This window comes from Stegostoma tigrinum, chromosome 32 (genome assembly GCF_030684315.1).
Source record: "Stegostoma tigrinum isolate sSteTig4 chromosome 32, sSteTig4.hap1, whole genome shotgun sequence".
Taxonomy (NCBI): Eukaryota; Metazoa; Chordata; class Chondrichthyes; order Orectolobiformes; family Stegostomatidae; genus Stegostoma; species Stegostoma tigrinum.
This window is the reverse complement of record NC_081385.1, coordinates 20,059,406-20,077,515: the sequence shown is the minus strand read 5'-3', so window position 1 is coordinate 20,077,515 and position 18,110 is coordinate 20,059,406. Positions and strand designations below refer to the sequence as shown.

The 18,110-nt window shown below is 39.5% G+C and overlaps 2 protein-coding genes across 14 annotated transcripts in view; one reads left to right on the top strand and one right to left on the bottom strand.

The window, feature by feature from the left end:
• LOC125466904 (vacuolar protein sorting-associated protein 26B-like) overlaps positions 1–10,209 on the top strand; it is a 47,688-nt gene extending 37,479 nt beyond the window's left edge. The window contains exon 6 of the mRNA XM_048562046.2: positions 1,976–10,209. Coding sequence (XP_048418003.1) covers positions 1,976–2,113 — 138 coding nt within the window. The 3' untranslated portion in view covers positions 2,114–10,209. The remainder of the gene's footprint in view (positions 1–1,975) is intronic.
• thyn1 (thymocyte nuclear protein 1) overlaps positions 9,330–18,110 on the bottom strand; it is a 23,966-nt gene continuing 15,185 nt past the window's right edge. For 12 of the 13 annotated variants that reach the window (XM_059639150.1, XM_059639144.1, XM_059639145.1 and 9 more), the window contains one exon: positions 16,300–16,895. In XM_059639150.1, the coding sequence (XP_059495133.1) occupies positions 16,849–16,895 (47 nt within the window). In that variant the 3' untranslated portion in view covers positions 16,300–16,848. Of the gene's footprint in view, positions 9,771–16,299; positions 16,896–18,110 lie in introns of those variants that run through there. The other variant, XM_059639149.1, reaches the window with a different exon arrangement.

Genomic DNA, 18,110 nt, shown 5'->3' with positions numbered 1-18,110 from the left:
ACAGAATTAGCCCAATGATAGTGTTTTATATCCTCTTGGGGATTGCTCACGATGGTTTTATTTGCATTTACTGTTTCTTCTACAAGCTGAAGCTATTTGCAAGACAGGTGTACTATTAAAACATCTTAATTTTGCACATCTGTAAAATGTTGTTAGACTCATGTACTCAGCTTTTCAAACCTTTCCCCTTCCTCCAGAATCACTGAAGTGTACTACACGTGTAAATCTACAATATTTGTACCTCTAAATGGTTACAGCACCAATTTTGAATAACATCCATATTTCAGCTTCCTGTTGTTAAACTGCTTTTCAGTACAGAACTTTGTAGACCACTCTATAATGTAAGCATGATGTTTGATATCGATTCAGGCAAAGCATGTTCTCTAATGTGGCTAAAACTCTTGCCAAAGCAAAAATAACTTCATACCAAATTTATCACCTCTCCAATGATTTTATAAATCAACGGGTAATAAAAATTATGGGGGGAAAAAAGTCAATAATTAACCTGCTTTTGGATCTGCAAAATGACCTTTATCCAAAACAGTGTTTCAGTGCAAAAATTCCAAATCCTTAAATAGCTTAACAAAAAAAGTCTAATCATCGTGAACTATCTTTAAAATTGGCCGGAATTACTTGTGTGGTTTAGAGAGGGATTGATGTTGCATTTGTCATACAATAACTGCTTAAAGTTGACTGTTTTGTAGCCCTGGGCTTCCAAGAGACACCACTTTAGGGATATCCATAGAGAGCAGAGCACTGTGAAAATGTTTAACCAAGCTAAATTGTTCGAAAGCTCCAGCCTCTGCTTGGCAGGTGTAGTTACTTTCATCTGGTGAATGCCCCTAACTTTCTGGTTTCTCTTGACAGCAAAACAATAGATATAGTCATCATCTTATTTTTCTCTTAAAAATTCAACTGGAAAAATGCATTGGCATATTTATAAATATTGCTGTTAGACAGATTGTGTTGTGTTCAGAAATCAGATGGCAATCATTGCAAATTTGTCAGCAAGTATTGTTTCTGTTTTGTTTGTAATCCATGGAAGATTCTAATCTATTGCTAGCCTGTAGAACTTTTCATTGATTGTTTTGCACCATGTGCTTGCTTAGAATTTATTTATTACCCAACAATACTCCCTTCATTAGATAGCAAATTTTATATGTCACCTTCACCAGGAACTTGTCATTCTAATTCCTGGAGCAGACAAATTATGCTACACTTTGAGCAATTTTGAGCACTTTGAGCAAGGTGGAGTGAGAGTGGTCACCCACACCTCTTCAACTGACATGCTTATCCATCTGCCTAATTTATCTGCTTATCCTGCAGAAGATTATCTGCATTAGGTTATATTTTAATTTTTCTTAAGCTCAAATCAGTTTCCTCTGTCAGAACGTGAATGTCTTTTTGAGTTCCAATTTATTCCATGTCTTTAAGAAGTTGATATCAAGGCTGCCTCCAGAGTTTGTTTCATCATTGTAAATGACTCTATCATATGTTACAGCACAAGCCTGTTTATCAATGTAATTATCCTAGGGACATCTTTCAAGAACCATGGTGCATCCAAAACTGTATATTGGAGACAAACAGACCACTGTTGTGATCTAGAATTGTGCAAAACATTTTGCAGTATAGATACCAAACAGAGGTATTCATTGAGAAACTGAGTGCTACAAGCTGGCTGTCTAAGCAACACGTGTTTCAGTACATTTGAGATTATTTCATTTTGGCCAGTTTGGTTATGATGCTTTTGATGTTAAATGGAGTTTCTCCCAGATTTACTGGCATATTTTGAGAAAAACAGTGCTATGTAGAGCCTCCTTAACACTAAAAACATTTAATATATGTCGTGTTTATGTCCCCCAGCATCTTAAAAGTTCATTTCTTGAAAGCACAACATTGTTTTAACATCATGAAATGTTGGTAACAGAAATCTACTTCTGTATCCAATATTACTATTTGTTTGTTTCACACATAGGAAATAACTTTGTGGCGAAAAGGAGATATTGTTCGAAAGAGTATGTCCCACCAGGCAGCCATTGCATCACAACGCTATGAAGGGTCGACAAATACTGGAAACAAGCCTATGGTACAAAATCAGGATGCAGAGAACTAGCCTTTTTTTTCAAAGTCTAGGCAGCTAGATTAATAACATAATCTACTTAAATCAATGGCAAAGAAATTAGTGTTTTTCAAGTTGACAAAATCTCCTTCAGATGACATCTTTGGGACAAGAGAAGATGTGACTGAAATTTATAGGGCAGCCTTTGTGTTTTAGCATCACGTTAATCCAGATTTCCGTTCTACTTTTGAAACATGTTGAAGTGTACAACATCAAGCGAAACTTAGAGTCAACGAGCCTAGGTTCCATTATTATATTGTTATTCAAGCATGTGCAGTTTTTGTCCTATCACGAAGAACCTCTGAATACTAGTTTTATCAGCTTAATGGTCAGTTTTGTCTTATAAAAAAACTTAGCTATTTTCTTCAAAAGGTTTGAACATCAAGTTAACCCTATTTTGCCCCAAATTGCACTGAACTGTTCCACACTCCACGTATCATACTAAGATTGTGCCCACCTCCCCAACTTAATCCACACTAGAAGGTTATATTATAATTGTGCTTTTAAACTGAATTATCTAAATGTTTCCACCGTTGATGCATACTTTTTTTTTGCGTGTTTCTAGTCACTTGTTCAAAATGTGTCTGTTCTCTAGACATTTAAAAGGTGGGGTATGAGTTATATAAAAAAATTATATCAATAGAATTTTTTTCTAAATCTAAAAGAAGTTCATACAATAGAATTTTAGAATCTTACAGCACAGGAGGAGGACAGTTGGCCCGTAGTGCCTATGATGGCTCTTAGAGCTACCCAATTATTCCCAATCCCCTTCTTTCCCTATAGCCTTGCTATTTTCTCCCATTCAAATATTTATCAAAGTCCCTTTTGGAAGTTACTGTCGAATCTTCTTTCAGTACCTTTTCAGGCAGATTGTAACAACACATCTCATGTATTGTGCTGAAAATAGTTTGAGTACTCGAACACTTATGTAGTGTTTTTTTTCCCCCAGTATAACCTGAAAAATGGTATTATGCATAAAATTTCAACTGTATAAAAATAGTTTGCGTAGAAAATTTCAACATGCACATTTCCTCTGTAGAAATCATGATCAAATTTTAACGTTCCATATTACCATCTTATTCAAATGTGCCATTTTAATGCTACAGACGTTTTACTCCAGTCAGGACAATTTATGGCAAGTTGTGTATGTAATGTGTTTATCAAGATATAAATGTGAGATCTGAGAAGGCTCAAAGAATCATGCATTCCAAAATAAGAAGGTGTTTTCACTTAAAGTAACAACCATGTTACGCTAAAGCAAGTTTTTTTTTGCGTTTGAAGTGAGCAACAGGCTTTGTTTTTAACCATGGTTTACGCAAGGAACTGTAATAGATTAATATTCGACATCTTAAATTGCCTGTAATTTCTTATCTTTCTGAATTCAATGCAATTTTATTAAACTCAGCTAAAGTAGTTGTACATGGGAAAGATGGAAATTGTTTCCAACCACATCAAACAATCTAAAGTAGTGTTAACCTTGACTTTCTATACTGCAGAATTATTTTGTTTTCTGGATATCCTGAAGTATTGCTATTTTATTTGAAATTATACGTTTTAAAAGTGTGTATTCAAGTATCATTATCGACTGCTTTTAAAATTCTAGACTGTCAAGGCGTATGTAACCCTTCAGAGCATTTCTTAAAGGACAGATGATCTGAAGCCGTTACTCAAAATGGGCACTCTAGGGAAAAATGATGCAGTATTAAAGATTGTTATGGGGTACTCACTCTCAAATCAAACTGAATATTTGGTTTTATAAATAACATTCTCTGGTTTTGTTTGTAACTATATCTAGTTTAGTATGGAATGGTGTTCCATTCCGGTTTCCAATCTTTCCTTTAAGAAGGGTTCTTTATCAAACTGCAAATATATGGAAAATGAAACTGTGACCTAATAATCTATTTAAATGGTAGGTACTACATTAATTCCAAATAGGCTTCCAAATGTGACAAGTGCTTCCTCCAGTCTCCGTACAAAATATGAACAGTAATCTGCTAGCTGCCAGATCAAGGCCTTAAGATCTTGTAATCAGATACAAAAGCTCTGTTAATTCGCAGCAATGTTGCTTAATAGACACTTGATCTTTGCTAACCATATCAACCCAGGAGAGGGAGGCAAGCAATGTGTTGTCCCTAAATTTTTAGAAAAAAAATCTTCTTGGCAACTGAGTCAAAGAAATTTAATGTAGAAAAAGACCAGTTGGCAAGTGTACAAGATGAAAGACTCAGTAGAATAGAACCTCCTGATTCCTAAATAGAGCCATTCTGGATAAATCAATAACCTGGTTTTGAGGAGGGGAAGAAAGTCTACTGGCTAGGAATTTGATATTTTTCAGAGTGGGCAGGGAGAATGGTATTTCAAAGATTTTTACATTTTTCTATTTACTGTAGTTTTAAACATCTTCCTTTGCCTTCCCAGCCAAAATATCTCTCTTATTCAATGTCAGTCAGTCGAGGTCAATAGAAAACATGAGTTTGTCTTCAGACATTCATGTTTGTAAAATGAACTAGAAACCAATGGATTTGTCTGAAATAATGTAATTTTAAATGGAAAATTGAATGTGTCTCAGTAGCGAAATACCTGTTTAAAAAAAAATTGTTCAGTATTTTTCAAATTACATCTTCTGATGAAAAAGTTACTGTTTTGACTTCTAAATTGTAGCAATAGCTAGCTAACCTGATGGACCTGCTGTAGTTCAGCATTGATGGTGGAAAATTAATTGACTTAATACTTCAGTATTGCAGACTAATAATTAATTTTGCAGGTTATTTGTACTTGTAATTGTCACCCTACTTTTTGCATGAATAAGACCTGATGTTTCAATTTCAATTGATCACAATCCAATTTATTACAAACAGTATGAGTTCTTGGATATAAATTCTTAAATTACATTGGGAATTTTTGGCTGACATTTTTATTTTCTCATTTCTCATTACTGAAATTCTTTGAGGCAGGAAGTGTACAAATCTTTGAAAATATTTGTTTCTTTTTCTTTGAACAAGTGAAAATATTTCTAGATTAACATTAACTTTTTCAATTTAATATATTGTCCCATTTCATAATGCTTATTAAAATTGTGGTAATGAAGGTGGTAGTTACTGGTTAGTAATACATTTGTTCAGGACTTTGAAGCTTGCAATAATCATCAGTTATTTCCATCAGTTTCATATAACCCATGAAGCCTTTAGTGCACCACCCCATATTTTATTTGTCTGATCTAAGTAAAAAGGCAGGCATGGATCGCAGTGTGTGGGAGTATTTGAGAGAGATATTACCATCAAAAAGAAGAAACTAAAACTTTTGTTCAGACTTTCTTTATACACTTGGTGGAAATGGCCGGATAGCCACCGTAGGAACCTCCTTCACTACTCCTCCCTAGACCTCCTTTAATGACATTCAGTGTAAGGGAAGACTTAATTAGAGCAGGCAATGGCCTAACAATATTATCATGTTATAGACTATTAATCCAGAAACTTGGGCAATGTCCTGAGAGACCCGGGTTTGAATCTCACCACAGAAGATGGTGGAATTTGAATTCAATAAGTATCTAAAATTAGGAATCTAGTAATGACTATGAAAGTACTTTCGATTGTCAGAGAAATCCATGTGGTCCACTAATGTCCTTCAGTAAAGGATATCTGCCATTCTTACCTGATCTGGTCTATGTGTGACTCCACAGCCACAGCAATGTGGTTGACTCTCAGCTATCCTTTAAAATGGCCTAGCAAGTCATTCAATCTCAAAAAAGGAGTGAAACTGGATGGACCACCTGTCATCAGCATAGGCACTTACAAAGTTCTCCTCACTCACGTCTAATGCAATAATTGGGTGAGCTGTCTCTCAGACTAGTCAAGTAACAACCTGATAGTTACAGTCGTGGAATGTTTCAGGCACCACCACCACCATTACCCTTGTGTCTGTCCTGTCCCATTGGCAAGACAGACCCAGCAGAGGGCATGGGGCACAGTGGTGTACTGCCAGGAGAGCAGTAGCCTGCGAGTCTTCAACATTGCCTCCAGACAACATGAGGTCTTGTAGCATCAAGTCATGCACATGCAAGGAAATCTCCTGCTGACTACCACATATTGCCCTCTCTTGGCTGATGACTTTGTGCTCCTCTATGTTGAACAACTCGAGCGCAGAATGTGGGAGATTTCAATGTTCCCAACAAGAGTGGCTTGGCAGCAGCATTACTAATTAAGTTGGCTCGATCCTAAAGGACATACTACTAGTCTGTGTCTGCAGCAGGTGTTGAGGGAACCGACAAGATGGAAAAACATACCTGACCTCGTCCTCATCAATCTGCCTGCCGCAGACGCATTTGTCCACAGTAGTATCGGTAAGGGTAATCACCATACACTCGTTCACTTTGATACTGCCTTACATTATGTTGTGCAGCACCGTCGCTGTGCTAAATGGTACTGACTTCAAACTGATCTAGAAACTTAAGCCTGGGCATCCATGACGTGCTGTCAGCCATCAGTAGAAGCAGAAATGTATTCCTGTGCAAATCTGCAAACTCACAGCCCTGCATTTTCTCCGCTTTGTCATTTATCATCAAGCCATGGGATCACCTTTTGGTTCAATAGAGAATACAGCAGGGCATGGCAGAAGAAGTACCAGGCGTACATATGAGACAAAAATGAGGTATCAATCTGCTGAAGGAACAAAACAGGACTATTTGTATACAAAACAACACAAGCAGCAAGTGATCCCATAATCAAAGAATCAGATGTACGCTCTGCAGTCCTGCCACACTCACTTGTGATTGATGGTGGATCATAAAGCACTTGTCTGGAAGAGGAGACTCCAAAAACATCTCCGTCCTTAATGACAGCAGATCCCAGCACACCAGTGCAAAGGCTGAAACATTCACAACAATCCTCAGCCGAAGTGCCAAGTGGATGGTCCAGCTTAACCCCTCCAGAGGACCTAAGTTCATGTCAGTCTCCAAATGATTGAATGCACTCTACGTTATATCAAGGAATGGTTGGAGGTATTGGCTACAGCAAAGGCAATGGGCCCTGAAAACATTCTGGCAAGAATACTGAAGACTGGAGCTCTAGAAATGGCCACACTCCTAGCCAAGCTGTTCCAATACTGCTCCAACACTGCCACCTACCTGACAGTGTGAGAAATTGCCCAGGTATGTCCTGTACCCAAAAAGCTGGACAAATCCAACCTGCCCATTTGGATACCATCAGTCTAACTCTTCAGTAAAATGATGGAAGGTGTCATCAACAGTGTCATCAAGCAGCACCTGCTCAGTGACACCCAGTTTGGGATCCCCTAGGGTCATCAGCTCCTGACCTCATTACAGCCTTGGTTCAAACATGGACAAAAGAGTTGACTTCCAAAAGTGAGATGAGAGTGATTAGTGACAGCCATTGACATCAACGCCACTTTTATTAAGTGTGGCATCAAGGAGCCTTAGCAAATTTGAAGTCAGAATGAATTAGGGAAAACTCTTCAATGCTGAGAGTCATAGTTGGCATATAGGAAGGATGGTTGACATTGTTGGAAGTCAGTCATCTCAGCTTCAGAACATCTCCGCTGGAGTTCCTTAGGGTAGTTTCCTAAGTTCAACCATCTTCAGCTGCTTCACCTTACCTCCAGTTAAGTGTGGATGCTTGCTATTGATTGTGCAATGTTCAGACTATTTATAGCTCCTCTAGCACTGAAGCAGTCCACGTCCAAATGGAATGAGACCTGGACATTGTCCAGGCTTGGACTGAAAAATGTCAAATAACATTTGCACTAAACAAATGCCAGGCAATGACTATTTCCAGTAAGAGATAATCTAGCCATTGTCCCTAGATGTTTAACGTCATTACTATTCCTGAATTCCTCACTGTCAATGTCCTGGGAGGTACCGTTAATCAGAAAATTGAACGGGCTCACCATTTAATTGCAGCAGCTACACAAGCAGATTGGCGGCCCAGATACTGTCGCGTGTAACTTACCCAAAGCCTGTCCACCACCTACAAGGCACAAGGGAGGAGAATGATGAAATACTCCCAACTTACCTGGATTAGGGTAGTTCCAATAACAATTAAGAAGCTTGATACCATCCAGAACAAAGCAGCCTCATTTACTGACACCACATCCTCAAATACTGTCTTTCCACTGATGCACAGTAGCAGCAGTATGCACCATCTACAAATGAATTACAGAAATTCACCAAAGATCTTTGGACAGCACCTTCCAAACCCACAACCACTACCATCTAGAAAGACAAGGTCAGCAGATACATGGGAATATCACCACCTTCAAGCCACTCACCATCCTGACTTAGAAATATATTGCCATTCTTTCACTGTCACTGGGTCAGAATCTTCGAAGTCGCTCCCTGATGTCATTGTGGAACCTTACAGCAGTCAGACTGCAGTGGTACAAGAAGGCAGCTCATCTTCTTAAAAGCAACAAGTCCTGGCCAAGCCAGCGACACTCACATCCCATGAGTGAATATTTAAAAAGAAACTTGGTGCTAAGTGATTCCCTTACGACATGTGCGTGTTTTTTTTCGTGTGTGCCATTTTTACCCGCAAAATATAGCCCAGGTTATGGAATAGAATAGAATTCCTACAGTGCAGAAAAAGGCCATTCAGCCCATCAAGTTAGCACTAACTCTTCAAACTGTATGCGACCCAGACTCACGTCCACCCTCCCACCCCCATCCCTTTAGCCTGCATTTTCCTGGACACAACAAAGCAATTTAGCACAGCCAATCCAACTAATCTGCACATCTTTGAACTGTGGAAAGAAACCGGAGCACCCAGCAGATTCCCATGCAGATATAGGGAAAACATGCATACTGCACACAGTCACCCAAGTTTGGGATTGAACGCAGGTCCCCGGCATTGAGGGGCAGCAGTGCCAAGTGCTGTACTGCTCATGTGTTGCTACGTTTTGTTTTCTGTTGAGATGGGAACCGTTCTAGAGTTTGAGAGTCTGCAGTTAAAGCAACCTCAGTGTAATCAATCAATGTATTCTGCACCATGATGCTTGTTTCTTTTGCTGCTATGATGTGCAAGCATTGTTCTTGAGGAAGCCTTCATGCTTTGAAATTAACTCTTAAGTATTTTTGGACATTAGGTCTATTGGAAAAGATAGCACTTGTTGAAGCAAATTATAAAATGCCTTGATAATCTTAGTAGTAGAGAATATCGTTAATATTGTACTTTTTTCTGGATAGTTTTACGTGCAATTATCCAGATTAGTGATGCCTTGTCTTAACTTCATTTATGATACTGCTATCTTAGCTTTGTGGTTTACAAAAGTTTTTAAGAGGGAGGAGAAGGGCAGAATGTATTGTGATTTTAAGTAGGTTTTTTTTATTATGACGAACAGTATATAAGTAGTAATGTGGAAAACAATTGTATTTTGTACCCCCAAAACAGAACAGAAAATAAGTTTAGGTGGTTGTGGTTAAGACGCTGATCAAGCACATTAAAGTTAGATGCATTCTACAGTTTCACAATTAAATAATCGACCAGGAGCTCTGGCATTGCACTGTATTCAGTCATGTGACCAGATTGATATTCAAACTCATCATCATCAACTTTTGCAGCAGAAACTGTTACCAGCGATCTCCTTAATCCTCGACTAGAGAAGACTCACCAAAGCCTGAGACGCTCTGTCCTGATTGACACTAGAAAACAAAACAGATCTCAAGAGGGTGAAAAAAATAATCATGTGATAGCTTAGCTTTTTATAGTAATTGGTTACTGTAAAAGAATTTTGTGTACATCTTTGTGAAACTGCCATCGTTGAAAGCATATATGCCTGCTTGTGTCAGTAGCAGGTTGAAGTAGTTTCTTCAAATTAAATTTGTACATGTCTATAAATACTAGATTGTTTTGAAAGGGCACAAAAGGCTATATAGTTAATTGTTTTAGAACATTCCTTCTAATCTTGTACATGCATAATTAGTTTTATTTGAAAATCTATCATTAAAAAATACCTTGACTAGTTCACAAGAATGAAACCTCAGTGTGCGAAAGAAACCAGATTTGTACATTTTCTTCCTATGATGATATACTGGATTTTACAAAATACAGTTGTCAAATATAAATGTTGTTCTGCCTTTATTCTGTTATTGTTGCCTTCTACAGTGGTGTGTTAAAGTAATGGTAAAATTCATCCCTGATTAGCCTCAGAGGTACAGTGTGTCACTGGGCCATATGGCTTATTTTTATTCAAACACAATGTCAGGATCTCAAGAGCCTCATGTCACTTTGCAATAAAATGGTGAAAATCAGGTATTTTCTCTTCACGTACATCTATTGACGGGGGTAGCAAACAGAAGTCAAACACTTCCTCAGACAGTAAGAGAGTGTAAGCATATTGCTAGTTTGCACCATCTAATGTTTGGGTTGCATACCTGCTAATTAGCTGGGGATATTTTGGTACAGGGAGATCCAGAGTTGATAAATAGATCAGTGTCACTTACATCTTGAAACCATTAAATTTCTGTATTAAAACTTCTTGAATCAGATATTCAATAACTGACAAGTTACTATGAAATACAGAAAATTAACTATTATATTTTGGTTTTATATTACCATTACCACCTTAAGTAACATGAATTTGGATACTGCACTGTGAATGAGTTAATACTTAAATCATCGAGAATGTTACTAAGAACTTGGGCTAACTTCTCATTTGGTGTGAAAATTATTGGATGTTAAGCAAATGCTTATTGTAAATTGTTATTAATTATGCAGTCCTCACCAAAGGGTCACAATGTTAAAAGTACCAAAATACCAAGTCACCTGAAATAACTCCACCAAGGCCTGTATCCTGTCACTAAGTCATCATTTATTTACACGTGGAGAGTCCTTAACACTGATCCAGCTCGCTGAGCCAGCTCTCTGAGTGAACAGAATGTCTGGCACTTCTGGCTGATGGTGAAGAACAGGTTTTCCTGATGGGACCAGATTAACATCCTCAGTCAGGGAACTCATTCTGTGATGTCCATTTGGCTGACCTCATTACAATCACTACATTCCTGCCCCTCTGAGTCTGAGGTTTTTCTTTTTTGTAGCTCCTCCTGGGGCATTTCAGCACTGGGTCAGGTTCCTCCAACTGTGCTACTGATACGGGCAGCATGTAATGCACAGTGGCTCACCTGTTGCACCCGGAGTGTCTCAGAAGAAATTTATTCTTCAGGCAGAAGGTGGTGGCAGAGGCAACAACATCTACCATGCCCATTTCAGATTCTGAGCTATCTTTAATGTTTGATGGAGTGGGAGAACACACAGGCTCCAGATAGTTGAAAAGGCTGTCAAGGGGCAGGGTACATTTTGCTCCCACAGTTTGCAACTTTCATGTGGTCCACGTGCTTGTCAGGACTGTCATACCTGCACCAAACTACATCCTCTGAAGTAACTGTCTTGCTTAGCATTCCTATGCCATTTCACCCTCTTCCCCTCCCCCCACTACTACAAGTCTAGGAAGATCAGATTTACCCTCGTGTACAGTCTTTTCATTAGCAACTTTGCTGGAGCTATCCCTGTAGTTGCATGAGGGGTGATTTTGAAATCAAATTTCTTCAAGCTGCTTTCAAAGTTTGACAGCTTTTTCTGCATTGGAAGAAGGGTGGTTTGGAGCTGTCTTTAAAGTCAAATGGTATTCAACAAATAAGAAATACTGAAATTCCCTGCTGATAAACAATGGCCCATTGTCTGTGACCAAGATAACAATGTGTACAGCTGGAAGAACACAGCAGGCCGAGCAGGAAAGCTGGCATTTCTGGCCTAGACCCTTCAACACTTCCAGGAATCCATGTTTTTCTACTGTCATCATCCTTGTGTTTGATAAATGGTCTATTTGCACATCCAACCACTATGGGCATTCACAACGAGTAAAAAGCCCATCAAAGCACCGCATAGTTGACATGCAACCAACTCCAGGGTTTACCCAGCCATTCCCACAAATGTGGGGAAGCTACTAGTGGTATTTTTGTCCTCCTTGACACTCTGGGCTTTGCCCCACCAACACAGCTATGTCTGCATCCAATCCTAGCCATCAGACATAACTTCTCACCAACATCTTCATTTTGGAAACCTCTGGCGGAGTTCAGCCAATATCTAGCAATGACCTTTGCTTAGGACAATCACTCTTGCTCCCCATAATAATAATGTGGAGGTGCCTGTCTTGGACTGGGGTGGACAAGGTCAGAAATCACACAACATCAGGTTATAGTCCAACAGATTTATTAAAAATCACAAGCTTTTGGAGCCTCACTCCTCTTTTAGGTGTTAGTAAGAGAGGTATTATCACACACAGAATATGTAACTAAAAGATAATACAGAATAGAACAGACTACTGTAAGGAAGTGTACCAACAGCAGAAGAACCTGAAACACCACTGACAACTACCTGCCAATCTGATCAAAGAACATGCTCATCAACTGAAAAGACTGGCCAAGACTTTGGATCCCTGTGCACACTCATCCCACATAGAAAACTTCTACTGCCTTCCAAAGATACAACCAACACACCTGGACATCCCATTGTATCGGGCAATGGAACCCTGTATGAGAACCTCTCTGGCTATGTTGAGAGCATCTTGAAACTCACTGTCCAGGGAACCTCCAGCTTCTGTCATGATACTACTGATTTCTTACAGAAACTCAGTACCCACTGACATTTTGAACCAGGACCATTCCTCGTCACAAAGGATGTTTTGACACACTACAACAGTATCACTGCAACAGCCTCAGTACTCAATACCAACAACTGCCAATTTCCAGACACCATCCTACATTCATTCGCTTCACCCTCAACCACAACGTCTTCACCTTTGACAACCAGTTCTTCACATTGACACACGAAGCAACCACGGGACCAGGTTTGCTCCCCAGTATGTCAACATTTTCATGCACAGATTCAGACAAGACTTGTTTGCTGCACAGAATCTCCAACCAATGCTACACGCCAGGTACATTGACATTTTTCTCCTTTGGACTCATGGCAAGGAATCACTGAAGCAACTACATTGTGATATCAACAAGTTTCATCCCGCCATCAGACTTACCATGGACTACTCTTTAGAATCAGTGTCATTCTTGGACACATGCATCTCTAACAGGGACGGACACCTCAATCCTATGGATAACCTCACGATGCTGCACTTCTCTAGCTTCCACCTTAAAATATTAAAATAGCCATCCCCAACAAACAAGCCCAATGCATACACAGGGTCTGTTTGGATGAGGAGGAATGAGACAGATACCTGAAGGTGTTGAAGGACATCATCATAGGAACAAGTTATGATGCTCAACTTATCCATCACCAGTTCCAACGTGCCACGGCAAAAACCTCTTTAAAAGAGTGACACAGGATATTTCCGATAGGGTACCCTTTGTCATCCAATACTTCCTGGGAGTGGAGAAACTACATTCTTTGCAGCCTTCAAAACATTATCGATGACGATGAACACCTCGCCAAGATCTTCCCCAACCTCCAGTTCTCATCACCAAGCCTTAAACAAACTCTTATTCACAACAAACTACTCAGCCTTCAGGACAACATCGACCACAACATTATGTTACCCTGTCACTGCAATCTCTGCAAGGCACACAAGATCTTTAACACTGACACTACCATCACACGTGGGAACATCACCCACCACATGCACAGCAGATACTCATGTGATTCAGCCAATGCTGTCCAGCTCATATGCTGCAGGCAAAGATGCCCAAAGGCATGGATTTTTGGCGAGACCATGCAGACGCTACGACAACTGATGGATGGACCTGCACAACAATCGCCAGACAGTTCCAGTGGGGAACGCTTCAGAGGTCAAGTAGATTTGCCCTCTTTTTCAGGTAAACGTCCTCCAAGGTGGACCTCGGGATACACAACCACACAGAGTCACCGAACAGAGGCTGATAGCCAAGTTCGGTACTCATGAGGGCAGCCTCGTCCAGGATCTTGGGTTCATGTCACACTACTGGTGACCCCACCACACTATACACACACGCACCTGGATCCTCTCTCATACACACAGTCTCCCGAGCATATGCACTCATACTCTCTCCCTCCCTCACACACAGTCTCCATCACACGTGCTCACTCATACTGTTCTTCCCTTGCACGCTCTCTTCCCTCATGCGCAGTCTCTCGCTGTCCACTCTCTATCCCCACCCCACCTCCTCCCCCACCCCCATCTACAAACATGCACTCACTCACTCTCTGATATAATAAAATGTGAGGCTGGATGAACACAGCAGGCCAAGCAGCATCTCAGGAGCACAGCTCTTGTGCTCCTGAGATGCTGCTTGGCCTGCTGTGTTCATCCAGCCTCACATTTTATTATCTTGGAATCTCCAGCATCTGCAGTTCCCATTATCTCTCACTCACTCTCTTCTGTCTTTCCACATCACATGCACACACATGAATCTTTGCGGTGAATTTGTATTTGCATTACATTCTATTTTGTTCAAAAAGCAACCAATTTATAGATGTTCTGTCAATGTAGCATTTTATAAATTCCTTTTTTTTAGAAACAAACCAGTCTGACTCCAAGCCAAAATACAAACAGATTCTAAATAAGGCCTGACACCTAACATACATTGTCAAATCTAAAAAGTCACCTCTTCTTTACATTGAAAACCTTTCATTCCCTCAGGAATTCAAGGATTTACATATACATAGTAATCAGTTAAAACCTAACTGATTGAAGATTTACCAGCATCTCACGTTTGTTTAATATATCCTGACCAATGGTGTGACCTTATAAATTCTGTGTTAATACAGTGTGGAGCTGGGGGAACAGAGCAGGCCAGGCAGCATCAGAGGAGCAGGAAAGCTGACATTTCAGGTCAGGACTCTTCTTCTGAATTGCTAAGCATTTAACTGCTCCAAACAAGACGTAGGTCAATTTTCCAGGGAGCGCAGATGCCCCTTTGAGTTCTCTTATTCAACTTAGATGTCGTGGAACTTTTGCTATCATGTCAAATGTTAATCATTTGGCTGAGGCTTGGTTTTGTTTTGGTGTTTTGACGTGGGCTGGCCTCGGGTCCCTCTGTTCAGGATATGTCCTGAGTGAGTCTGTGCAATTGACTTCACTCAAGCGGTATTCCCCAAGTTCACTTGGACTGGTGAGGGTACTCACTTCTGTCGGAATACCATGCAACTCATATCCTCCACTTGCTACATTTTCTAATCATAAAGTCAAAGATAGTGCCTGTTTGAAGTCCAGTTGCATGGTTTCATCATTAATCCCATGTATCAAACAGTCCCTTAGCAACTCATTCAGGGTTAAACTAAAGTCATATCCCTCTGCCAGTCATCTTAACCTAGTCAAAAATCTGGTACGGATTCACCTGGTTCTCGAATTGCCAAGTAAAACCAGTCAGGTCTCAGAGGAGGCTGGAGATTGTAATACTCAACTAAATCCATCAACTGTTGAAAAGTTTTGGGATCTGGTGCCTCAGGGAAAGTTTAGTTTATAATAACTAAAAAAGCTGCAGGTCCACAAGCTGACAGGAGAATTACTTATTGCTTTTCACTTTTCCCCAATGTCAGTTGTCTGGAAAAATAACACATTCTTTCCACAGAGATAATGGGAACTGCAGATGCTGGAGATTCCAAGATAATAAAATGTGAGGCTGGATGAACACAGCAGGCCAAGCAGCATCTCAGGAGCACAAAAGGAGCTTCTCTGATGAAGGGTCTAGGCCTGAAACGTCAGCTTTTGTGCTCCTGAGATGCTGCTTGGCCTGCTGTGTTCATCCAGCCTCACATTTTACATTCTTTCCACAGACTGGGCTCAATCTTCAATAATAGGATTGAACAAGTCAGGCTTCCCAAATAATAGCATGATGCCAGAAATGGTGGCCCCCCAACTCAAAGATGACAGTTGTAAGCAAATTTCTTCGGGAGCATGTTTTTCTCTTATCATAACTGAAATAATTCCACAGAGACTGATATCCCGTCACCAATTCACCCTTTATTTACACATGGAAAGTCTCTGACACTAATCCAGCTCCCTCACAGCCAGCCAGACAGTCTTTTTCTTATCGGTCAGCCAGCGCTCCCTGATTACCAGTTATATTCAGGGAACCCGATTTCTGTGAGGTCCACCCGGCTGACCTTATTACAATCAATTCCAACACCAACAGTTTTTCTTAAGATTCAGTTAACAAGAATGTAAACAGGACAGAAACAATGTTTTCATTTATTAGAAATTTATTCAATTATTCAGCATTCCAAGGACAAGCTCTAAAAATAACAAGTTCATTCAGCAAAGTTATTTTTCTCTCTGGCTGCATCAAAGTAAAAATAATAGATGTATTAGATTGTTTAGGTAGTTAATGCTTCCCTCCTGCTGCACTTTGTCTGCAGATGAAAGATAAACCATAATCCTGAAATGAGGTAATGCAGATAATCTCAAAACAAGTTATATAGTTTACAGACTACTTTTCTGTTGCTCTTTTACCACAATATAAACTTTTCTGAAAAATAAAGTTGAGTGTTTAGCCTAATATGATAATACGCATTTGTCCCCTGTAGAAAGCATACTGACTGCATGAATGCAGAAGAATCAAGTCCAAATACAATTCAGCAGCCCAACTATCCCAACTTCACACAATGGAAGAAAACAAGTATTGCTTCAGATATTGATAAATACATGCATGCAATGAACTAGTTCAGTTCACCCAAAACGGAAGTAATAGCTGGTCAGCTGAAGATGACTTTCCCGTCTGCACCTTCTTCCATTTAAACTGGCTTTTGGTCTTCAAGGCTCAGGACAAAGTCAAACTCCTCTGTTAAAGTAATGAATTACTGCTTTAAAAAGCTGTATCTTACAAATTAATACAGAGATAGTAGGAACTGCTGATGCTGGAAAATCTGACATAACAAGGCGTAGAGGTGGATGAACACAGTAGGCCAAGCAGCATCAGAGGAGCAGGAAAGCTGACATTTTCAGGACTAGACCCTTCTTCAGAAATCTGAAGAAAATTTGATTTCTGAAGAAGGGTCTAGACCGAAAACGTCAGCTCTCCTCTCCTCTAATGCTGCTTGGCCTGCTGTGTTCATCCAGCTCTACACCATGTTATCTTACAAATTAATCTGTTTTTAAATCAGAAAGTCTTTGTCATTAGAAGTCATACAAATACACTCAGAAGGGCATTGATATCCAAATTAACTCAATTAAAAATATAACTAGTTTCATAAACCTCTTACAAGTAATGACACCACAGCAGGTTGCTGTTGCAAAAGCTATAGTACTGCTTCAAATAATCTAGAGCTCCCTTTGCTCTGATATCCCAATGGAAATACATCTACTGAAGATGCACTTCTCAAAACAGTAGAAAATTGAAATCAAACTCAAATTTCATGATCAGTAATGTTTTTCCCTGCTACCTGACTTCTAACAAACACTGATAGTTTACTGGACCTCAGCCTAGTGTTGATGAGTATTAAGTATGAAGTTAGAATTAATACCAAAAGCCTTTGAAATAAAATTATTATGGACATTGAAGGTGGTTCACCATCTAAGAGATTAAAGTATTAGGGTGGGTCTTTTTCAGATTTATTAATTAACTAGTTTCTTTTTCAGATGCTGCTTTTATTTTTCCAGGAATGTTTACTTTTATATGACCAGTTGTCAACTGATATTTTAAACAAAGAAAATGCTCAAAATCTTTCAACTCTTAATACATCGGCAGCCATTCCTATGATTTGGTTGCTTTTAACCTTGCTTCAGCAAATGCCATCTTGTGACTGAATATATAGGCACAGCACCAATGATACTGAATCAGTTGACAGGAGGTGCAAGATAATGAAGTGTAATTCTGCACTTGTGAACCAGTGAAACCTAGCTCGATTTTACAATTAATGCAAATTAATGAAAATCAATTTTTAAAAATAGCATTAACTCATTACTGTGGTTTCACTAATTGTGACAAACACACATTTCCAATTTCATGTTACCCAATGTCTAAAGTTGATAGCTTGCAATTAATTTTGCAGTAATG